Below are 25822 nucleotides of genomic sequence, written 5' to 3'. Positions count from 1 at the left end.
TACTGGACAGTCTGTATGCAGGTTGTTTGCTATAGTATTCTTGGTCATTTTCCATATTTTAAAAACTAACAAGTCCCAATAGGAATATAGTGTGGCATAGGTGTTACTTTCTTGATGGCTGAGCATGTTTATCTACAATAAAAAGGAAATACCTTCTTTGTTGGGTTGTTGGAAAGTTTAAATATCACATATAATAGACACATAAGTGTTTAAGAACTATTAGTTTCCTCTCAAATAGAGTTCCTTTGCGAATTGTAAATAAAAACCCTGCATGAAATACAGGAAGCAACTGTCAAGCCTGTAAAAGATAGAAAAAAGAAGGTGGTCTGGTTAGGCACTTTGGAATGTTAGGAATGACCTGGCAGTCACTTTCCCGGAGTTTTTCTTTTACCTCCTTTTTGCTGCTTCTGCTTTCTTTTGGCCTGGGTGCAAGGAAAGCCTACAAACGGAAAACATCAATGGACCCAAAGAAAAAATCCTGCTCTCACAAGACGAAGGAACAGGAAAAGGGTGACCCTTTAGGATAAAAACCCATTTGATTATACCCACCCTACTCCAGGTGAACACTGGGGAAAAAAACCACACCAATTCCCCTGGTCACTGGGTCTGATGGAGACTGTGGGTAAAGCCCTATAGACCATTCCTGTCCTGCACTGGCTGACCAGCAGCAAAGACACAGCACCTGACCCATCCCAGCTAGAGACTGAGGGAAGATTACAGAGAGGAAGGAGCTAGAGAAAGGGATTCTTTAAATCTGTGTAGGAAGTCCTGGGCAGACCCTCAGTAAAGTATGCGTGACACTGACCATAAGCAACACTGCAAACTGAACTATGAATGGACTAATGCTCAGATTTCAGACTGACTTCTGGGTAACACCCAAGTTGGGCAGACTAGAACTGCCAAGGCTTTGAAAACTAAATTGACATTGAACCAGAGCCTATAAAAGTAGGCCAGAACATGCACTCTGAACCTAAAGAGTTTGATTTCCTTATTAAATAGAAGATTTAAATAGGAACCAGAGTCTCCTAATACTCAAAATGTTCAGGATACAATGCAAAATTACTAATCACATGAAGAACCAGGACAATCTCAACTTGAATGAGTGCTGTAAAGATGCAAATGGAAATTTTAAAACTGAAAAATACAACCACCAAAATTAGTCACTGGGTGGGCTCAGTAGAGATAACAGAGGAAAGAATCAGTGAACTCAGTCTTTAGAAATTATCCAATCTGAACAACAGAGAATGTAAACTGAATAAAAATGAACAGAATCTCAGAGACTTGTAAGACAATAATAAAAGGTCTAATATTTATGTCATTGGAGTTCCAGAAGAAGAGGAGAAGAATGGAGGGCTAAAACCATATTTGAAGAAACAATGGCTGGAAACTTCCCAAATTTGACAGAAGACATAAATCTATATTCAAGAAGCTGAGTGGAACCCCAAACAGGTTTAACCCAAGACAGTCATTCTCAGACATACTATAATCAAATTTTTGAAAATTAAAGACAAAAAAACTTGAAAGAAGGGCTGGCCCGTGGCTCACTCGGGAGAGTGTGGTGCTGATAACACCAAGGCCACAGGTTCGGATCCTATATAGGGATGGCTGGTTCGCTCACTGGCTGAGCATGGTGCTGACAACACCAAGTCAAAGGTTAAGAGCCCCTTACCGGTCATCTTTAAAAAAAAAAAAAAAAAAACTTGAAAGAAGCCAGAGAAGAACATTACCTATAGGGGAAGAACAATATGAGTAACAGCAGACTTCTTGTCAGAAGTCATGGAGGTCAGGGCTGGCTGGTTAGAGCATGGTGTGATAACACCAAGGTCAAGGGGTGTGGATTCTCATATGCCAGTCGCCAAAAAAAAAAAAAAGAAAGAAATCATGGAGGTCAGAAGGAAGTGTCAAGACATTTCCAAGTGCTAAAAGAAAAGAACTACCAACACAGGATTCTATATCTAATGAAAATATCCCTTAGGAATAAAGGTGAAATGAAAACATTCTTTGATGAAGGAAAACTAAGAGAAGTTATCACCGGCAGACCTGATCTAAAAGAATTGCTAGAGTAAGTTCTTCAGGCAGAAAAAAAAAAAAAAATAGCAGAAAGAAACTTGGAAAATTGAGCTTGGAAAGAGCAATGGCAAGAGAAAATATCTGGGTATATGTAATAAACTATTTTCTAGAATTTTAAAAAGTATGTTTGACACCAAAAGCATGATCCAAAAATTAAAAAATTGATAAATTAGACTTCATCAAAATTAAAAACTCTTTGTTTGAATCACCCTGTTAAGAGGATGAAAACAAGTCACAGAGTGGGGAAAAAATATTTGCAAATCATGTATCTGACAAAAGATGAGCATTCAGAATATATAAAGAACTCCATATTCAACAGTTAAGAAATAAACAATCCATAGAAAATGGGCAAAAGACTTGGACACTTCACAGATATATAGGATGGCAAATAAGCACATAAAGAGATGATAAGTCATTAATTATTAGGGAAATACAAAATATAGGCATGATGAGATACCACTACACATCTGTTAGAATGGCTAAAATAAATACACCGACAGCACTGTGTGCTGACAAGAATGCAGAGCAGTTCGGGCCGGCCCGTGGCTCACTCGGGAGAGTGTGGTGCTGAGAATACCAAGGCCCCGGGTTCGGATCCCATATATGGATGGCCGGTTCGCTCACTGGCTGAGCGTGGTGCTCACAACACCAAGTCAAGGGTTAAGATCCCCTTACCGGTTATCTTTTTTAAAAAAAAAAAAAAAAATAGAATGCAGAGCAGTTGGATCTCTCACACGTTACCGATGGGAATATAAAATGGTTCAGCCGCCCTGGGAAATAGTTTGGCAATTTCTTATAAAGCGAAACATGTACATATTGGATAACCCATAATTATGTCACTGAGAAATGAAAACTTGCTATGAAAATTTATGTCCTTGCAAGAATCTGCATATGAATATTCAGCAGCTTTAAACAGACAAAAAGCTAGAAACAACCCAAAAGTTCTTTAATGAGTGAATGGTTATATTCATTCTTTAATGAGTGAATGGTTATCTTCATTGTGGTGGTGGTTACTTACATGAATCTATACATGTGATAAATTTCATAGAATTATACACACACCCCAAAATGAGTTCATGTAAAGCTGGTGAAATTCAAGTAAGATCTTAGTATCAGTTGGTATTAAGTTAGTACCAGTGTCAATTTCCTGATATGGACAACTTACCTTAGATGCTATCATTGGGGGAAGCTGGGTGAAAAGTACACAGGAATTTTCTGTACTATTTTTGCAACTTCTTGCAAGTCTGTAATTACTTCAAAATCAAAAGTTAAAAACATTTTAAATGTGAGTTAGGAGTATTGCATTTTATGAAACAGAAGTATTTTATAAGGGACTTAGGGGTTTAATAAGATCATGTATGTTTGTGACACTTTTGTTGTTGAAGAAATATATGGGATCCAAATAAAAACATAGTTTATGTTTGGGGTGGAGGGGAGGCGAGTAAGGTTACTTTAGTGGTGTGGTGGATGCATATAAGCCCAAAAGCGCATGCAAGTTTTACTATGATTTCTTAAGCAGACACCAATTAGGTAAATTCCAGCTCTGACGTATTTAGTTCAACATCTCCCAGACAAGTAGAAATTGGGTAGATGTGTGAGAAGTGAGAATCACCTCAAAAATGTCTCCTGACATCTAGAAATCTGGCAGAGATAGTTAGAAGCTACTTAGAGACAAAGTATTTCCAGGCAAAATGTCCATGGGATTTCTCCACCAGTTATCATTTCTCATCTATTATGACTCATCTAGAGATTTTTTTTTAAGTGCCTGCATTTTCTCAAGGCGAAAATAGTATCAGTGAGTTCAAAAATTCCTGGTTACAATAGGGAAAGAGTATTTCAAAAGTAAAGAGCATTCAGGTTTATATCATAGAAAATCTCAATTGAATCTCAATAGGGCGATGTTATTCCATCTCGGGCATTTTAAAGAGGAAATGTGAATGGTATCCATAATCATTTTTTTTTTTTTTTTTTTTTTTATTTTCATAATCATTTTGAAGCAACTAGTGCAAATTGGGCCTGTCTCGGGCAAACTGGCTCTTATGGTCACTCTATCTGTATTAGTCATCTTTGCTGCATAATTACCCCAATGCTTAGTGGATTTGTTTTACATTGATCATCTGTTTCTGTGGGTCAGGAATCTAGGAGTGCCTTAGCTGGCTACTTGTAGCTGAGGGTCTCTCACAAGGTTGCAATAATGAACTAAAGTCATCTCAAGGCTCCACTGGTGGAGAATCCATTTTCAGACTCACTCCCGTGGTTTTTGGTAGGCTTCAAGGACCTTGCCAGCTGTTAACCAAAGACGTCAGTACCTCGCCACATGTGCCTCTCTGTATAGCAGCTTACATGGCATCTGGCTTCCCTTGGATTGAGAGGGCACCCAAAGTGAGAAGCCACAGAATTTTTGTAGCCTGATCTTGTAAGTGACATCTCACCACTTCTGCTGTATTCTATTCATAATAAGAGAATCTGTAAGTCCAGCCTATACTCAGTGGGAGAAGATTACACCAGGACATGAATAAATACCAGGAGGTGGGATCATTGGGGGCCATCTTGGAGTTGCCTACCACATTTATCAACAGCTCACAGTCAATTAGCTTGTATATTAATCAGTTTAAAAACAGCAGTTCTAGGGCCGGCCCGTGGCTCACTCGGGAGAGCGTGGTGCTGACAACACCAAGTCAAGGGTTAAGATCCCCTTACCGGTCATCTTTAAAAAAAAAAAAAAAAAAAAACAGCAGTTCTAGACACAAAATTAAAAGACCAGTTAAACTCAGTTCCAGATCTGCTGGTCAGCTGAGGAAGTTAGGAATGCTTCTGTCAGTCAGGATAGGTTAGGTCATGCTATACTAACAACTCAAAAACCTCAGGGCTTGAAGATTTATTTCTCACTCATCTTGTACGTCCACCACAAGTTGGCTGGGGGCTCTGTATCAACGTCATTCTGGGATTTAGGCTGATAGAAAAGTCTTATCTAAGGTGCTACTGGTCTCCATGGAAGGGGAAAGAAAACTCTGGAGGGCAATGAAATGCTCTGTCTAGAAGTGATACCCAGTATTTCTGCTCATGACTGGCCAACTGATCACATGGCCCTACCCAAACACAAGGAGGCTAGGAAGTGCAATCCTAACACGTGTACTTCAGAGCCAGAAATACCTGCAGAACAGTACCAGTAACTACCACAATCCACTCTTCTGTCACCAAATGTTCAACTTATGGTTACAAATTTTTTTTTTTTTTTTTTTTTAAAGATGACCGGTAAGGGGATCTTAACCCTTGACTTGGTGTTGTCAGCACCACGCTCAGCCAGTGAGTGAACCGGTCATCCCTATATAGGATCTGAACCCATGGCCTTGGTGTTATCAGCACCACACTCTCCCGAGTGAGCCACAGGCTGGCCCTAGAATGGTTACAATTTTTAAAAATGACAAAACCAAGTGTGAGGATGTGGGGAAAACAGAACTCTCAGACAATGCTAGCAGGAATGTAAAATGGTATAAACCACTTTGAACATGTATCTTCATTATTCTTGAGTAAATAATGATTAATGAAATTGATGGGTTGTATGGTAAGTACACCTTTAATTTTATAAGAAACTGTCAAACTATTTCCCAAAGACTTACATAAAATGGTTCACAGCAGCTTTATGCATAATAGCAAAGCCCTGGAAGCTACCCAAATAATCCATGATGAATAGATAAACTGTGGCACATCCATACTTGGCAATACATTCAAATTTTGGCAGAGTCCATTCTGTTTTGTCTGTTGCATTTTTGTTTAGTTCTGAGAAATGTAATCTCAAATTACTTTTCACACAGCTTGTTTTTATTCTATTGATGCAATGCAATTTCATACTTGAGGATAGTTGTAAAACTTACTTTCATTTTTCAATAGCAGTCAATTGGTCTGCCTGCTTGGTCCAAGTAGATCTTATTTCCTGTATACAGTGGAGTACTCATTTTTTTTCTCTTGTGTAGGATCAGATTAAGCCAGGCTACTAAATATCTGTTCCCTCAGGAATTATGATGGTCTGGTTGTGGGGACCAGAGAGCAGACAGTGGGCAAGCGAGGATAGCTCTGTCCAATATAAGTGGGTGGTGAATGGGCCATCAAGCTCAATTCCCTCAAATCAGCAGTATCCTGAATAATGGGGAAAGGTTTGGTCCCTAATGGGCAAATAGTTGATAGTGGGCAAGTCAGAGCAGATCTCTATCCAGCCCTTATAATGCAAGTAGGACTTATAGTAAGATCCAAAGCTTTAAGAATATAGGTAGGGTTCCTTTCTATTAGCTAAACTGTTGCAACAAGGTTGTGAGAGAGCCTAATATCATGAAACATACTGTTATGTACATATTTGTTGAAAGAATCATATTACTTAGAAGTGAGTTCTAAAACTAGTGCTCCTGTCTCCTATAATTAGAAAAAAAAATTTTTTTTCAAATCCTACCCATATGAAAGTGGTTGAGTACTTAATAGTAATCACTGTAGCCTACCAAATATAATAAATTCCAGTGGGAAAAAAAACTCATCTTTCAAACTTAGCCTAAGAACTTCCGGTCAAGATGGCAGAATAGATGGTCCCCAGTGTCACTCTCTCCCGCAAATCAACCAATTTACAACTATTGAAAAGCAACAACAGCCAAGCTGGGGATGCTAGAGTTCAGGGAAAGAGAAGAGACCTACAGAGTGCATGAAGGCGGGAGAAGCCACAATGAGAGAAAGAAAAACCGCTCCGATCATTTCAAACCCCAGCTGCTTCCAGGCTGGAGCTACTGAGTGCACGGAGCAGGAGCTGGCTTTCAGATGAAGTTGCGCTTGGAGGCGGCAGGGAAGGAGAGGGCCTTGGTGGCCACCAAGCCAGCAAGACCACTAACAGAGTTCCCATGGATAAGAGCGAGGAGCCACAACAACTGAAAAAAAGGAGCCATTCAGAGGCCAGTAAGTCATCCTAACAGACCAGAACACAGCCCATCCAATGGGAAGTGTTTGGAGCACAGGCAGTGGGGGAGACCTGCCCACCAGGGGAACAGTGGGACACAAGGACGGCCGATCTGCCCCCCAATCAGCGCAAGACCACACAGAGGAAACTGATCAGGAATACAGAATTGCATGGGGTGCAGTTTGATGTAAAGTCTCAGGCCCAGACCAGAATTTCTATACAACCCAGGTGCACCACATCGCACCAGATCCAGAAGTACCTATAAAGTCAACCATTTACCTGATCTGCACAAAAAGCTTTCCGCAGGGAATCAGCAGCAAAGCAGCAATTTAGCTCAACCACAGAGCTCAAGTACTGGTCCCCACGGGAAGTTAACCCATTTTAGAAGTAAGCAAAAGGACAACAAATTAGTTCCATCCATCACAGAGTTTAAGTGGTGGGAACAGCAAATAATCCAACACAGAACTGAAAGAAAACACAAAGTACCCACAACCAGAGACAAAGTTTGATAGTAACTAGTAAAGGTCTCATGTCACCAAAGAACACCTATAACACCTAGAAAGACTGGAAGTCCCCTGGGCTACCAAGTCAGAAGGGGGAAGAACCAGGGGCCTCAGCCATGCCCCAAACACCTACAACCAGTCCGAAGGGTGCGGGCTGAGGGCCTCAGTTACAACCCTCCCCACCGACAGGCACAACCACCCCAACGATGACCACCAAGCTGTTGCGAAAGCTGGGGTGGTGGGTGGTCAGGGTCCTTGGCCACAGTCTCCCACACCAGCAGCCAGCCCGGCGATGACTACCCAACTGAAGCAGGAAGTGCCCTGGGCTCTCCTGAGCCAGGGCAGTGGGGAGCTGAGGGCCTTGGTCACACCCAACACGAGCAACCAGCCCAGACACAAGCAACCAGTCCAGCAATGACCACCGAGCCGCTGCAGGAAGCACTCAGGCTCTCCCAAGCCAGGGACGTGGGGGGCTGAAGGCCCCAACCAGACCCCCAACATGTACAACCAACCCAGTGATGACCACCAAGCCACAGCAAGAAGGGCCCCAGGTTCCCAAGCTGGGGTGGTGGGAGGTGAGGGCTTTTGCCACACACCCCTGACATCTGCACCCAGCCCAGCAACGTCCAAGCCTCCACTGGAATCCCGCCACCCCCCACCCCCACCCCGTGGGAATGTGGGGGGTGCCACAGGTCTCAACCCTGCCCCTCCTTCTCCTTCCATCACATTTTCTCCCCCTTTCCCCTCTCCCAACTGCTCTGTAACAACATCATAGAGTGTAAAAAAATATTAAATTTTTTTTTTCAAGTTAGCCTAAGAGATAACCCAGTATTATGTGTCTCCTGAAGGACAACCACACCATCTATGAAGTTATGCCAAAAAAAAAAAAAAGAAAAAAAAATCAAATCTGAATCTAGTCATGCTTTAATTGTAACTACCAATTCACAGACAGTAGAGAGAAACATCTAAATCTATTCTGTCAGAAATAATAAAGAACAAATCCAATTTCAACACACAAACTGCAAAAGGTGAAGGGAAAAAAATGATATATACAAGGAATTGAGGGGATATAAACAGATTAAAAAATTCTTGAGATAGCAATTAATCATAATGTGAAGTCTATTTGGATTCTGATTCAAACCAAGTAAAAATAAAATACCCACTTATGACCTTTCCAACGGAAACTGGAACATTTAGTAGATATTTTATGATGTAAAGAAATTGTTTTTAACGTGTGACAATGGTATTGTGGTTATGTTTTCTTAAAAGTCCTTATTTTCTAGACACAAACTGAAATATTTATGTTAAAAATATGACTTAAAAAGAAAGTTCAATAATTAAAAATTGCTTGGCTTTGGGCCATTTTTGATATTTGTGGACACATTAAGTTATAATCAGCCTTCTTTCCTAGTTGATCATGTTATAGCAGAATTAAGACAATACATAGCCAAAACTGTGGGAATCAGTTATCTTACTAATAAAAATGAACTTTTAGAACTAATCCAGTTCAGGGCCGAGCCTGTGGCGCACTCGGGAGAGTGCGGTGCTGGGAGCGCGGCAACGCTCCCGCCGCGGGTTCGGATCCTATATGGGAATGGCCGGTGCACTCACTGGCTGAGTGCCGGTCACGAAAAAGACAAAAAAAAAAAAAAAAAAAAAGAACTAATCCAGTTCAAGCAGCTGAAATTGGAGGACATTTCTGAAACTTCATGCAGAATGTGGCCAATGCCAGAGGAAATACAGCTCTGGATGATGCAATTTAATGATTCACTTTCAATCTAAGAAGGTCCTATTTAAACACGATTCTTCGAAATAAAAATTACGCCAATGTCTATAAACTAGCCCTAAATGACAATCACTATGCTATCAGTGCTTCCCAGAAACTGATGCTGGGAAATTTAACTGAATGCAGGAAAAGCACACATTCTTTTGCCATATATTTAAGGGTGAGAGCTTATACAGCATAGAAGTAATAATCACCAGCTCTGGACTCAGACTGCCTAAGTTTACAGCACAGCTCTGCCACTTGCTTGGATGTATGACCTTTGGCAAGTTACTTAACCTTTCTGCGCCACTGATGTTCATCCATAAGAGTTGTTAGTAGGATTAAATAAATATAAATAAAAATGTGCAAGTGACTAGTACAAAGTAAAGATTCAATAAATGTTGGCTCTGAATTTAGGGGTGGAAAGATGAACTTGATCACATTAAAACTTTGAAAATATAGCAGTATGGTTTAGAGACTAGAAAGAACAATGTTTTAAAATATTAATGTCTATGAAATAAGTAACACATTATGCTAAAATGGAATAAAAATTTATAGATAACAGAAGTCACTTAGTTCTTATTTTGAAAAATTTTCCCATTTAGTATAAAAAAAAATCAAACTGAGGATGAAATTTGTCTTTAGTCAGTGCTTAAGATTTCATCCTAGTTCTCATTATCAAAACCAGAGTGAAAAAATGTCTGTTCCAGCAAAGATGCACAATGAAAAACACTGGAAATAACTTATTCTTAAAAATCCATAATATAAGACAGAAAAATGTAAAAAAGAAAACCAAAGTGAGCTGTTTTTCTGATCATAAAATATTTATTAAGGTATACTTTAGGGAATATAGTGAATATAAAATTTAGAATCACAATATGAAGCAATTTCAATCCTCTCAAAAGTCAGCACAGCCCTCAAAACTTTGCAGATGTAAAACCACTGGTGAGACTAACTAAAAGCAATTTGACTAAGTACAGAAGTGGCTGTTCATGAACATTTACAACTACAGCATCTGAATACCTCTTTTAAGTGCAAAACCACACACCACATTACACTAATGCAGCAACAATGCATTCATATTGTTCTCATTAATCATTAGTAGTCAACTTGCATAAAACACCAGAAAAAAGCACAATGAAGCTCACAAAATGGGCTAAAAATAAACCTGTCCTTGCTAAACACACACTGTAATGGAAGAAGAGACGTTAAAAAAAGTATTATACACACTACAGAAGCTGCGTTCGTTCCAAGGATCTCAAGTATCATTTCCTTTTCTGAAAAATCAAATTACAATAACCAGGCACAACTAATATTTGGGAGGCAGTGTGTAGCTAAAACTTCACTTAACTAATTATTCAATGATTTTTAAAATCCCCATAAGTCTTTTCTGTCCTGAGGTAGTTGCAAAATAAATCATAACTTGTTTATCGACTAGAGCTGAGGCTTTCACTTTTTACTCATTAAACTAGTTGTTACTGACAGGAACTACCTTTTGATATTTAAAAGACAGTTGAGAAATGGGCCTCTTACTACACACACAAGATGATGGCTATGTGGGAAAGAGGATTAGCTGCTTCAAAATGTGAAAGATATGGTCCACCATTGCTTCTACCCTCCCCACCCACTTTAGATTCTTTATTGTCCAAAAAGCCCCACCAGGAACAGCACAGTAGAATTAGACAGATCATCGTCCTTTGCTGTAGCCAGGGAAGAAAAGGTCAAGTAGAGTCTGAAGAATCTCATTGGGAATCATGATGTAATTCTGGCCAAGATCATGCCGGCAGGCAGGGCAGGAGAAAACTTGAGCCTTAAAGGAGCGCTGCAAGCAATCCTATGGTAAAACCAAAAAAGTAAAAAATAAAACACCCAATTTCACCTGAGGGTAAAGCATGTAGAAAGGTATTCAACAACTTTATGCTTTTAAACAAGAACTAGAAACTTACTATTTGGTAACAAAAGAAATGTACAGAACAAACAACTATAAAGGTTTGAATCTGCACTATGAAAAAGTCTACAGTCATGGCTTTAGTTCTACCTCTGGCACATATTGTGAGACTTCAGGTAAATGATTTTTAACACTTCTGTGTTTCAATTTCTAAATCCAGTAAAATGACAGAGATTATGTATGTTTCCCACTAGCCTAATCTTTTAGGTTGGTGTTTGATCCTGTTCTTTCCTGATAGAGCCCTAAAGAAAAAAAAAAAATTCAGGATTCCCTTGCTTAGAACTAAGTTATATATTTTTATCAAATCATTTAACATATAATAATAGGTCTTCCAAAAATATATTTAGCTGTACTAAATATAGAGTGTTAACCGACTCAAGGTCAGGCACAAACACATATGTAGGAGGTCTGTTTCTATTTTACAAAAGGAATTAGAGTTGTGAGGTTAAGTCAGGGCAAACAACCACCACTTGGTAGAGCTAGATGCCAACCTTGGTTTGACTAAAATTCACATTTTCCTTTTACACCACACTGATAACACAATACTCAATTTATCTGGGCATGCTGCCAGATAGAATCTTTTTTAGATTCTTTAGTAAGTGCATGAAACTATTCCAGTTTGCACAGTACCATACAAAACATACATAAGATGCTACATGGAAAAAGCAACGACACTTTACTTTCTTTGACACCATTTTAACCCCTCCTCAATAATTACAAACCTGATAGAATACCTCAAACAATATATGAAGGGTCTTCAAAAAGTTTATGGAAGAATTTGTATTATCTTTCAATCCTATTTTTCCATGAACTTTTGAAGTACCCTTGTATGTTTGAATTACTATCAAATTAAAACGTTTACTACCAAGATGTAATTAAATGGTTCTTAAATGGCAGGGTTCCATAACCATTCTACTTCATGGAAAAATGCTTCTTTATATGCTAAAAACAGGTATAGAGGTTAGTATGCCTTCAGGCCTAACAAGGGAAATAAGAAAGAAGTTCTACTTACTTTACAGACATTATGGAAGCACTCTGTTGTCACAGGTTGGTAAACTAGCTCCTGGCAGCAGACGCACATAAAAGATTGTTCCAATTTTTTCAGAAAATTCTAGAATGGCATCCAAGGGGAAGGGAAAAAGGGTTAGCAGTTCATAATATACTAAAAAAATTCTAAGTGATCAGGAAAAAAAAGTGTCTTAGTCACATTTAATGTGTTTTCTATCAAGAAAGAAAAAGCAAGTAGTAATTGTAACTACCTGAGAAAAGCAAAGTTATATAATAGAAACTGACAAAGCAAAGCTCTATTTTACACATTAGTTTTAAATGTTAGACACTGGGTTGGAAAGGTTGCAAAGTCAAAATAAGGCATTAAAAAGTCAAAGTCCCCCGAAACCTCACATTCCACTTAAAATCAAAGGCAGCTTGTCTCAAGATCATTTACATACAGATCTCTTTTTTCAAAAAGCTGCACTGCATAGTATTTCAGTAAAAGAACATGCATTATCTATTCAATCTTTTGCTGTTACAAAAATTGAATATTTATTTTTTGAAACTTTAAAAAAACCACTAGGCAATAATACTCTGTAGTATCTAATACAATTAATAAAATATTTAATTTTCCTAGGATTATTTTGATATTTAGTCTCAGTCCAAAAGTCCCAAATTTTCTTGACGCTAATGTTTACTTAAATTATAAAAAGTAGAGCCATAAATTAAACATAATCAAATAGATACCCTATACTCTTCAAAAGCTATTACCGGTTCCATTTTATCCAGACTGTTTGTTTCTTTTAAACTAGAAGGAAATGTAGGGTTTTTTTGAATAGTCATAAAGAAAATTCTCCATTTAGTTCAGTTATTTTTGGCAATAAGAAGTGTATTTTATGCTTTTTTTAAATACTAATAAAAAAATAGAATTTACAAAAATTTCAAGTTAAAAAAATCAAATGTCACTTTTCAAAAGATGTCTTAATACTGATTTGTGAACATGCATTATGAAAGCCAAGCGAATTATAAACAAAATATTATGCAACTCATTAAAAGAATATATCACTGGGGGGAAAATGTTGAAAAAACCCAAACTTTATACCAGGCACCCTTCTCCTAACAAATTACTTTGTTAATGACTGATAGTTCCTTGATACCCCAAGGGTACCTATAACATGGGTATATGTAATACAGGTATTCCAAGTTTGTTTCTTTTCTTTTTTTTTTTTTTTTTGTCATTTTCGTGACCGGTAAGGGGATCGCAACCCTTGGTGTGGTGTCACCTGCACCGCGCTCAGCCAGTGAGAGCACCGGCCAGCCCTATACAGGATCCAAACCCGCAGCGGGAGCAGCGCGGCGCTCCCAGCGCCGCACTCTCCCGAGTGCGCCACGGGGTTGGCCCACAGGTATTCCAAGTTTCTAAAATGTGCTAGGCACTTCTCTACACAGTGGTAATAAAAAGGCAAAGTCTCTGCTCTCACAGAACTTATATTCATACAGGAGAACAGACTAAAAAAAGAAAAATCAATTTCAGATAGTAATAACTGAGGAAACAAAGCAACTTAACGCAACAGATTAAAGAGTGGCTATTTTAGAAAGGGTAACCGAGAAGGCCTTTCTGAAGAATGAGTGATTATGCAGACTTAAAGGATATGAAGGAGTGAGCCACATGAAGATGGAGAGGACAGAACTCCAGAGATAGTATGAGTATAAAAGGTCTAGGGGCAGGAATAAGGGGACTGTGACAGAGACCGGCACAGAGACCACTGTAGCCAAAGCAGTCTGGATAGGAGAGCAGCAAGAGGAGACTACAGCAACAGGTAGGGATGTCCATCACATAGAGCCTTGGGAAGGAACCTGGATATAAATTTATATACATATATGTATTTAAAAGTCACCACTGGCTAACACCTGGTTTTTCTGGCTTATTAAATGTGTTCCTAGCTTATCTGAAGAGAACGGGCATGAAATCTGTCCAGCGTAATAGTACATAAATGTCCTGAGTAATCACTAGCAGCAAGGTTACAATAATCTCATCTAGGGAGGTCAGATCCTGTCACTAGTGGGACATCACCCACAGGGAAGAGAACTTTCACGTGTACTCAGATAGCAGATACAGACAGAGAAAAAAGCTATTTTGTCCCCTGCCCACCCAAAGTTGGAACTCACCGGAAATATCACTAACCAGTTGTATTTTTCCCAATCAGAATAATTAGACTGTGATTAATAACTGCTTGCTGTATCTTAACTTGCTATAAGTGAAAATTAGTCTGAACTGACAGAGTCAGACCCATTACTGCCTGGATCTCTTAGCTAAAAAGCCAAGTAACACTTCTCACAGAGCAAAATTTCCTCTGTTCTCCAAACATGTAGCCTCATTCTACAAAGGATAACCCAACATATCACATTCACAGGCAAAGGAAATTATGATTCTAATATAAATCCAAAGGGTATTTAATAAATTTCACCCATATCTAAAAGTGTAAAAATATTAGAAAGTTTCTTCCTTAATACGATAATACTTTCTCTTAAAAAAGCAACACAAAAGCTCTGTCAGAGTTCTCTTTAAGTCTAGGTAGAAAGCACATATAGATATTCATTAACCGCATTTCAGGCTATGAGAAGATCTAGCTAATGCAATAAGAGATAAAAGGAACAATGGAAGGAAGAAATTACTAAAAGATGACAAGATGGAATTTCAAGAGAGGCTACTGGAGCTCACCCACAAAAGCTGCATATCACAACACTTTGGAGGGAAAGAAAACAGAACAGTAAGTGTATTACAAATGACAAAGTGTCAAATTCTAATAATAGAAGATTCAAACTTGTAAGTAAAATTAAAGACACAATAAAAGCAAGTGAGCAAAGAATGAACAGATAACATACATTTGAAGCCTCCGACTTTGGGGATTTAATAAGAGAGTTTCATTTGCAAAACATAGCTTAGTACAAAATTAACACATTAATTAACCTTGTGATTCCTTTTCACTTTAAAATTTCACGATTACCAAAAAAGGAAAAAAATTTAAAAATACAAAATATTTAAATAAATCAACTCTGGTTTACTTTATCCCTAAATTGAACATGTGTGTTTGGCTTTGTTTTTGTTTTGGTGGCTGGCCTCTATGAGGATCCGAACCCTTGACCTTGGTGTTACACCACCATGCTCTAACCAACCGAGCTAAATGGCCAGCCCGAACATGTAGGCTTGAAAACTGTGCTGAATTGCTTACGGCTTATGCTATTAGGTATCTCTAAACTATAACAAAAATTTTCCTTTAGAGTCAGTTGATTATGTTTCACAACTGAACATTCTTTCCAGAAACAGTACCTCAACATAAATTGCCAAGTTCAGGCATAGAGAAGTCAAAAACCAATATCAAAGGAGTTTAAAACAAATTTGAGAGCATTTAAATTTATTTCCTCAGATTATTTCTGAAAGACGGAAACACTCGATGAGAAAACTGGATAGAAGGATCAAGTTTTGACTGACTTGTGAAGATCATACTTCATAAGGAAATTATTTTCCATCATTTGTTAACATTAAAACACTACTATTTAAAAAAGATTTTTACATACTGGTCCTTCCACAAGAGATGCAAGTACTTCATCCCATAACTTCTGGTTTTGACAATCTTCTCTGATTAGATGTTGCTGTTGAGGGGTTAGTTGGAAAGCCTCAACTGCTTCTGCTGAATCTGACGCTTTGAACACTTTGGAGGCACTTGGACACTCATCTAGATTTATTTAAAAATACGTATCAGCAGACTGACAAATGGTTCTAAGCAGAATTATGAAATAAAAGACTTACCTGGCACCAATAATGTTTAATAGGAAGATAACCTACACAAAGCAGCATCTAACTTCCCCTGGAGTTCAGGATACTATATTTGCTATTTTGGCTCTGACACTATTAAAATACACAAAAAGACCCATCCCCCCAAATCCTTTTGCTTTTAATTTCTTATGAGTCTCTCAATGTATTCTATTAATATTTCTCTTTATTAAAAAGTATGTTATTAGGTTTATGTTCTGTAATCATTACCTACCATCTGCAGCTGGCCTTTTTGTGCTTCCGCTGGCCTGCTTCTTTGACTGTCCTTTATTCTTCTTCCCTTCCTTATCTGAAGGATAACCTGCTGGATACTGACGGGGGAAAATACAATGTAGATTTAAGCTTCACAGGGAAGGGGGTGGGGGTTCTAGATTCCGGTGAGGAATTTTTAAAGTGGGGGAGAGAAGGAGTATACACTTTCCCCAAAGTGAAAGGCTGTACATAAAGGAAATAGACATTTAAAGAAAAATAATTCAAAGGACAGAAGACTATTAAAACCATAGATTCTGTGTAAAACCATGTAGCTTTGACTATAAGATATTCCACTTCATAATACAATAATCTTAGTTTCAGATCTGAGACAGGAACAATAAGTCTTCAGGTATTGTCACTAGGTGGCTTGAAAAGTTTGAGAGAAGGAAAGAAGAATTTATTTTTTATTTTTTATTTTTTAAAATTTATTTTATTTATTGAATCAAAATCGATTATATACATTTTGGGGGTTGAACATTGAGATATGTTGATTAAATCAATATTACTAGCATATGTATTGTTACAAATCGTAATTATTCTTTATGCCCCTTGTCCAATCTCTCCCCTTCCCCCATTCCCTCCCCCTCCCCCCTCTAATTACCCTAGATTTCTTCTCTCCTTCTGAAAGAATCATGGTTACTGTTAATTTGTTGCCTAGATGATCTGTCCAATGCTGAGAGATGTGATCGTATCCCCCAATATTATCATAGAGCAGATGCTGCTTCTGTCACTCTGAAATGGGCTTTGTGAAAAGAGGCATCCTCTTCTTTTCTTTGACTCTGCTGGTGACTCTCCTTGTGTGAATACACTCCAGTGGTTGGTGGACCATTTGCGTGGTGCTTGTGGTATCTAGTTGCTTTCATAGCAGCCATGATTATTGTGGAGGCTGCAGTTTGCCACCTACATGGAGATGATGTTTCTAGTATGCTCCTTGGCACTGGCAACATGCCCGGTTGTGGGGTGTGTCTGGTCCCCTTCTCCATGTCTCTGGTCCCTGAGCAGGCCCCAAGTCGCTGGTGCCCTGTGCCAGGTTGTGGGAGGTGTGTCCAGTCCCCTTCTCCATGCCTCGGGTTACCGGGTGAGACCCAAGGAGCTGGCTTGGTATGCCTGGTTGGGGGAAAAGGGTCCAGTCCCTTTCTCCATGCCCCATGTCCCTGGGCAGGCCCCAAGGTGCTGGCACGGTGTGCCTGGTTGAGGGAGGGCGGTCTGGTCCCCTTCTCCATACCCTGGGTCCCTGGGTGGGCTCCAAGGTGCTGGCATGGTGTGCCTGGTTGTAGGAGGGTGGTCCAGTCCCCTTCTCCATGCCCCGGGTCCCTGGGCAGGCCTCGAGACACTGGCTTGGTGTGCCTGGTTGTAGGAGAGAGGTCCAGTCCCCTTCTCCATACCCTGGGTTCCCTGGACAGGCCCCAAGGTGCTGGCATGGTGTGCCTGGTTGTGGGAGAGAGGTCCGGTCCCCCTCTCCTTGCCTCGGGTCACTGGGCAGGCCCCAAGGTACTGGCATGGTTTGCCTGGTTGTAGGAACGGGGTCCAGTCCCCTTCTCTGTGCCTCGGGTCCCTGTGCTGGCACCGAGGCACTGGCACAGTTTGCCTGGAAGTGGGAATGGGGTCCAGTCCCTGGATCCAAGCCTCTGGTTCCCAGGCAGGCCCCAAGGTGCTGGTGGTGTGCCTGGGCCAGAACTAATTTTTTGTCCTTTGCTTCTAACAGGGGGGAACTTCCTGTGGGAACCAGTACTTGAGTGTGTGGTTGTTTAGATTGCTGCTTTGCTGCTGTTTCCCTAGGGAAGGCTTTTTGTGCAGCTCAGGGTTTAATGGTTGATCTTATAGGTATTTCCGGCTCTCCAGAGACCTGGTGGATCTGCGTTCTGTAGAATCTCTGATCTGGGCCTGAGTTTTTTTTATCGAATTGCACCCGATGCAATTCTATATTCCTGACCAGTCCCCTCTGAGTGGTCCTTGCTGATTGGGGAGCAGGTCAGCTGTCCTTGCTGTGTCCCAGTGTTCTCCTGGTGTTCCCATCTTGCCCACCGCCCACGATCCAAACACTTCCCATGCGACCGGCTCAGTGCCATCCCTTGCAATGACTCACTAGCCTCTGAGTGGCTCCCTTTTTCTGGTTGTTCTGGCTCCTCACTCCTGCATGGGTCCATGGCAACCCTATTAGTGGTCTTGCTGTCCTGGGGGCCACCAAAGCCCTCTTCTATCTTGCCGCCTCCAAGTAACTCCATCTGAAGGGCACAGCTGCAGCTTCTGCGGCTTCTGCTCCGTGCGCTCAGCAGCTCGAGCCTTAAAGCAGCCATGGCCCAAAAAACTCAAAGCAGCTTTTTCTTTCTCTCATCGTGGTTTCTCCCACCTTCATGAACTCTGTAGGTCTCTCCTCCTCTTCCCCTGAGCTCCAGCAGCCCCAGCTTGGCTGATGTTACATTTTTATAGTTGTAAATTGGTTGATTAGTGGGAGAGAGTGACGTTGAGAACCGTTTATTCTGCCATCTTGACCGGAACCCCCCAAAAAGTAGAATTTAGATATGAAGGTAAGCGAGGACCAAACATAGAGCACAATAGATAGTAATCAAATAGATGGAATCATAGTAAATTGTGGAGTCAATCTTAAAAAAAAAAAAAAAAAAGATGCAGTTAAGGACCAAATTTCTCATCTCCCAAAGTAAGGGAGGTGGGGGGGAAAGCTTTTAGAAGACTTAAAGTGACTAAGTTACTAAATTCTCTATTAGCTAAGCGGTTAGACTAGAGGGATTAATTCAGTATGCTTATGTTTTAACGGGCTACCTTTTTGGGGGGTGAGGCCATGTTCTGTGATAAAGCTTTTGTTTAAAGGTCAACATGTTTCAGGCCTCATTAATGATATTACTAACTTATCATAGTAGATAGGCTTATATGTTTCTGTTCAGTTTCAAATCTAACCTATCTACAATGCTCTGAACATTGGGATCTGAAAAATCTTTTGAAAATGGATTTGACCAAGTTTTATATTTCGTTATAGAAAGAATTATTTTGGTAGTCATTTTGGCAGCTGATGTGTCTCATTTAAACAATCAATTCTATGAATTTAAAAGAAAACAAAAACAGAAACATACTTGCACTAGAAGACATACACTCACCTGCCAGGGTGATGAGACACTTGCTCACAGTTCAGCCCCTACACATGCAGTGTGGGCAGAGCCAAGGGAATGACAAAGCTGGCAGTCTTTATGGGAAGCACAACGATGGGGAATGATGGGGAATGAACTCAAACCATGCTCTGAAATCAGTGTCAGGGACAAAGTCTAGCGTATGCAGGCAGTGAAGAGGAAATGCAGCCATACCTTCCACTATGCACACAAAACCAATAGTCTTTTATGGGTTAACAGCTGAGCATGGGCAAAGAGGAAAAAAAGGCAAAGCACTAAAGGTGGTGGCATGGCAGGGAAGCAGCTTTGCAGGGAAAGAGAGAAAAGGGGTGAGGAAAAGTGAGAAGGGTAGAAAGCAGACCACTCTTAGAAGCCACCTCCCCACCATTCCCCTACCAGAGACACTCCCGCTACGCCCTCTAGGATAAACATTCCTTCTCAAGGCCTCCTATATCTAAATTTTATGAATCCTTTTCCCTCACACTTCAAGTCATTTCCAACTCAAATTGGAAATAATTTACTTTGACAAGCCCAGCATTTCCCAAGCACAACCCTTAGTCTTGGGGCAGTTTGACACCTAGGATGCAGCTTTTTTTTTTTTTTTTTACTTCTTTTCCTTCTGTATACTTGCACGATTTTATTCCTCACCCCTTATAGTCCACTGACCAAGTGCTGTGGATTATATCTAGTGCTAAGGCATGTAGATAGGATAGAGGTGTACGTTTTTATAAACATACAAGTAATCTAACCTGTAAACGTAGACATAATCTCCTTGACCGTTCTATTCCTTCTGAGGTCCAAGGAGCAGGTTCAACATCATCTCTTCTTAAAAGATAGCGCCAGACTAAGAATCCATGACTTGATGAAATCTCTGGCCAGTATTTCACCACCTAAATCATAATATTTCAGTACTAGTTTCAGATTTGAAGTTTAGACTTATTCATATGCCATCACATTAGTGGTTTAAGTAAACCTGCCAGAACTAAATGAAACTTCAGAAGTTACTTGCTTTGCTGTAAGAACAGCCATTAAAAATATTCACTAAAACATTGTTTTGACCTTATTTCCTATTAAAACAGTTCCAATGTAAGTATAGACTGCTATGAATTTAATACAGTAACAATATTATGCTCATTAACAGAATTTTGCATAATAGGTGGATAAAAATGGTGGCAGTAGATGACCCTATTTTTAAGCAAAGAATGCAAATCTACTTTTAATATTATATATAATGTGTTCTTCTTTGAAAATCTATTAAAATTAAAATCATTCTGAAAAGATATACCGGAATCAAGATCTTCAATGGCCAAGTTATTTAAATGGTTTTAAAGTACAAAGACTGTATACTTATAAAAAAAATCTTAACCCAAAATATAACTGTGCCCTTAGGAACTTCAAATAAGCCTTAAAAGAAAAGTATTGAAGTTAAGAGCTCACTTTGTACACTTTCTGCATTTCAAGAAAAAGTAGAAATATCAACAAAGATGGCTACTGTTTCTTCCGGCCCACCCACAATAGTTCCCTGTAGCAACCCTGTCTTGAAAGCCCAGGAAGAACGACTAACAAGATGTCATGCCAGATAGAGCACCTTATAAATGCCATCATATCTGTTGCCTTCTTCAGGAGCATATTTGCTGATCTTCCTCCCTTTAAAACTGCGTATCACTCTGACTGGCTTACCAGCTCTCCAATTCCGAGACTCTGCTCCAATTTTATCATCCAATGGAGCATCACAGTTTAGGGCCAATGCCCTAAAAAATAAAACAAAGTCTTTATACCAAGTAATCTTTCTTTAAGTATATAATCGAGTCATTGGCTCAATTAAAAGGTGAATTATGCCTTACCTGATGGTTAAGATTCTATGATTCTTTCCATATTATTCCAGATAATAGGATTATGCTTTCCCCCACCAGCAGAGAAGACAAATCAGTTTTCTGATGTCACCCCCAAGCCGGGGGATTGGTTCTCAGATAGCCTGTAGGGTTCTTCTGAAAGTAATAACATCTGTGCCACGTATAATAGAAAACAACTAGAAATACATGGAATTTTCTTTAAATAACGTTTGTTGAGGGAAGGGAGAATGTTGGAAAACTAAAGCAAGTGATTGTTTTAATAGTCATTTTTGATAAGGGAGTAAGGTAAATTGCTGGAATAATGTAGAAAGAAATCCAGAAAAATAAATTTGTCAGCAAGGTACAAATGACCTTCCTAGGTCTACTTTCCACATTCTAGACCACAGAGATTCCATAAAGTTTAAAAGATATTAAGAACAAGTGCAATATCAGAATATTCTTTGAAGGCCTCCATAAAAAGATAAATTTAAATAAGACTAAAGCATCCAAATGCCTGTGCTAAATCACAACAATAAAGATTTTTAGCTGCTTGAGATCACATTTTATTGATGATACATGGATGAGGAGGAAACACTGAGTTGGAAGTAGTACCTGACTGAGCTGAAAATTCTTTAGTGTGTGTACTCAATCAGTAGTAGTAAGTCAATGAGCTTATTAGATGTTAGAAAACCTTTCTTGGCAGAACCTAGTCCTACCAGAAATACTAGAGTCTGCTTAAAATAAGCATTTTCCTCTAAGACACCTACTTCCTAACTTAAGTGAAAACCCCGAGAACACCTAAGGTTTTTTAAAAAAAGTACACTCAATCTGGCAAAATCAGTTATGCTATAAAACACTTTTTCATGATACAGTTTTTATGCAGGTTCAAATTTAAAAAACAGAACTTCAGACTATATGACTAACTCATTGAAATGCAACGTCTTGACCATAGTTATAGTCATAAAGAAAATGAACTTAAAGTGTTTAAGACTTTTTAAAATAACTTTTATAGCTGTGGTCAAAGAGTTAAAGCTTGCCAAGTTACCCTTCTTTATCTAAAATGCTGGGAGGTAGAAGCAATCAACTCTAGGGCTAGTATTACATCTTACTTATGGAATATCTATCGAGATAAACATATTTCATCTTCTTAAAAAGCTAGGATAAGTACTACCTTCATGTCACTGAGTGGAATGCTTTAACACTCACATAGTCATAATTACTGCCACCACTAACTGGCACTGTCAACTCAATTCTGGCTTCATGTAAGTATATAGGCTATTAAAGTATGTGAAGATTCCAAGAGGGTGAAACTAGGCAAAATAGGAACAAAGCCCTGCCCTTACCCTACCTGCAGCTCAACCAATCAGTTGCCTCTAACTGCCCTGATAAAGAATAGCCAGGTTACCTTGCTTCCCTCTTCAGTTTCTTAAAGTAGAAGAGGTAGGAAGATAAAGGAATAAACTCTCAGAAGTAAGAAGGTGTCCAACTATCTCTTAGCAGAGAAGCAAAAACAAATTGAACCACCCACTATTTGGGAAAGGGTATACTATGGTCAGAGCTAAAGGCCTTTCATCTCAATTTTTATGTTTGTAAGACATATAGGTACCCTTGCCCAAAAGGTCTTACAATCCTAGGGTATATTCACAGCATAACGTATAAAGTAACTGACTGGATGTTAAAGCCTCTATGATAAATCAATCCTAAATTGTTTTGAGTTAATATTTCATTTTCACTACCGTCTCTTTAATAGCGAACATTTTTACTGATTGCCAATTTTTTCTACGAGACTGTAACAGTACTTCTTAGATTGTTTGAAAGCTTGAAAGGAACCTACCAGATACAAGTGTGAAAGTTGTGAAGGAAGTTTCATTCAAGCAAAATATAAGTAAAGAGAAAATATAATTTTCAGATTCGATTTGAAAAAGTCCTTTGTAAATTCAAGATTCTCTAATTTCTTTTAAGATCATTCCTCCTGCAGAGCTGCTTTCTTGCTAGAAAAAGAATAGCTAGGGACTGGACTTCTGCCTCAGGAATGTTTTCACCAGCAAATCTGACCTGTCTCCTCTGCTGGTTCAGTAAAATAATCCTACTGTCAGAAATAATATAGAAGACACAAAAACAGATTCTACATAACTCAGTATGCAACAAAGTCTCCAAATCATACTGGTATACTCTTTCCTTCACACAGTAATCAGAAATTAAAGGGACACTACCTAAAGCTTAGTAATTTTGATTCAGTGAAAAATACTTTTCACTCAATCCGCAAAATACGCTTAGTGATAGGATAAAAGAAGTACTAACTTTACGGTCACAAAATGTTCAGTGTGTGATCTTTGCTATCTGATGGTTTGGGTTACTTATCTATTATTAATATGGGTATTAGCATGCATTTACCAAACAAAACATTTTAAAATTATTAAATTTCTTGTTCCCATGGGAGCTGGGATGTCAATATCTTCACAGAATAAAGGTGGCTCTTTTGGAATGCCTTAAGAAGATTTAGTTAGAAAGATCACTTTTGTAGCTAAATGAACATACCTTTGGAACAATACTTGGAAGACATCTTATTAGTATAAATCCTAAAAGTATCTTAAGTGCAGGTCTAATTATTTGATGTTTCACTTACACATATAAATGTGGCTCCAAACAAACTCTATTTCACATTAGTGAGTCTCCTCTAAAAAGTCTGTCACTTTGGGCCGAGCCCGTGGTGCACTCGGGAGAGTGCAGCGCTTGGGAGTGCGGCGACGCTCCCGCCGCGGGTTCGGGATGGCCTGGTGCACTCACTGGCTGAGTGCCGGTCACGAAAAAGACAAAAAAAATAAAAAATAAAAATAAAATAAAAAAATAAAAAAATAAAAAGTCTGTCATTTTAAAAGATAAATCTGTGTTGAGTAGAACATCACTTTAGTTTTGACCTATGGGAGAGTAGATGAGCCACCTTTTCCTCAATTTCATTTCAATTATATAGGTTCCTTTCTTTCAAAGGTATCAATGTGTTTTCATAGCACATGTATTAAGTAAGACTGGGAATTACGTCATTTAAAAAATAACAGTATGAAGAAATAAGTTAGGATGCTTACAAACAATTATATAATCAGGCAATGGAATTTTAATTTCAGATCTTTAACTCCTAATTTAATATTCTGCCCTGCAGTCTAAGTTACAAATTAGTTCTATAAAACTTTTTACCCAACATCCAAATCCTAAACATCCTTACTAATAGTACCTGTTCATGTTTGTTAATGTTTGATCAGCCGACGGTGCACCAATTCTCTTATTACCGGCAAGATTTTTCCCACCACTTCCAGTATATGTGAATTCATCACCTCGGTCCTGTAAGAGAAGAGTTTCTGCATTATGACACCTAGACCAGTATAAAATTTCACCAATTTTTATTTCAGAGTCAGAACATTTGGTTAGAATGTTACGAGCTAACATGATCTCTCAAGGTGTCCACCAAAATAATGCAAAACTGAAATACAATCTTGTGTATAGTGTACCTTCCAGTTATATCACTTGGCCTAAAGCTTTCACTTTAAAGTCAGTTTCCAACATCTCCAAACATGGCTATTCCCGTGCTATACGTATAGTCAAATAATCTATAGAATGTTACAAGATAAGGTCTTATGGGTTGGGAATATTTCATCTAATTCAATGTTAAAATAAACTTATCAATACTAGCTTGTAGATTCTTTATAGATAGTACCACTTCTGATAAACACTCCATAACTGAATTCCCTAGTGTCATCTACACCATACCTAATTTTCCTGCTAAATTTCAAATTCTGACATTGACATTAAATAAGTTTTATGAAGCAAGTTTACCTAAAAACTTCATATTAAAATTCTAACAACATGGTAAGTTCAGTTCCCTACATTTCATAATCAGTGGGTTCATCCATATTACATTCCGGTAAAATAATGACCTACCATTAGAAAGAAATCTGGAAAAGAATTTGAAAACTACAAGTAGTATAAAGTGTCTGCTAAATAATGGGGGCAAAACCCATGCCAAAAGATGTTACATACACTAGCTCCACAATTATTTCTGTAGCAGCAATACAATTACATGGATCTTAAATCACTACCTGATTCAGTACTAAGGATAAAGTGAGAAAACTATCAGTACACAATTAAATCTACCAATATTAGCTAAATAATGATTCTTTTTTAATGTGTGATTATTTTAGTTAGTTCAGACTGAACTTCGACAATCAAGTTTTCTCTATTAAATTCTTACTTGTTATAGAGGTCAATTATTTTTTCTTCTTTTTCCTTCGAATTAAAAGCCATAACTACAATCTCATAGTTTTAAACGTGTTTTTACTGGTCCAAAAACCCTAAATTCACTTTTTGTTGATCCAATATTGAGTTCTGTATTTTTAAAAGTATTAAGGAATTTCATTTTTATTGTGTATTCCATTTGAAGGAATTCTAATAATACATCTAGAACAGTCCAGGACTAAATTGATCACAAACAGTCTTCCACGTGAGATGTGGACTAACTCTACGGTACTCATATTCGTAATTCTGTTAACTTCTGAAGTAATCATAATCATGGGAGTG

General features: G+C 38.7%; 1 protein-coding gene across 1 annotated transcript in view; it reads right to left on the bottom strand.

Moving 5' to 3' along the window:
* Window positions 1-10114: 10114 nt before the first annotated feature.
* Window positions 10115-25822, bottom strand: part of UHRF2 (ubiquitin like with PHD and ring finger domains 2) — a 78696-nt gene continuing 62988 nt past the window's right edge. Inside the window, exons 10-16 of the mRNA XM_063080528.1 lie at window positions 24483-24589; window positions 21010-21172; window positions 20171-20311; window positions 16262-16358; window positions 15792-15949; window positions 12235-12333; window positions 10115-11108 (exon numbers count right to left, since the gene is read on the bottom strand). Of these exons, the coding sequence (XP_062936598.1) occupies window positions 10962-11108; window positions 12235-12333; window positions 15792-15949; window positions 16262-16358; window positions 20171-20311; window positions 21010-21172; window positions 24483-24589 (912 nt within the window). The 3' untranslated portion in view covers window positions 10115-10961. The remainder of the gene's footprint in view (window positions 11109-12234; window positions 12334-15791; window positions 15950-16261; window positions 16359-20170; window positions 20312-21009; window positions 21173-24482; window positions 24590-25822) is intronic.

The sequence above is a fragment of the Cynocephalus volans genome, chromosome 16, assembly GCF_027409185.1.
Source record: "Cynocephalus volans isolate mCynVol1 chromosome 16, mCynVol1.pri, whole genome shotgun sequence".
Classification (NCBI taxonomy): Eukaryota; Metazoa; Chordata; class Mammalia; order Dermoptera; family Cynocephalidae; genus Cynocephalus; species Cynocephalus volans.
The sequence above is the reverse complement of the archived record's forward strand: the minus strand, read 5'-3'. Positions and strand labels throughout refer to the sequence as shown.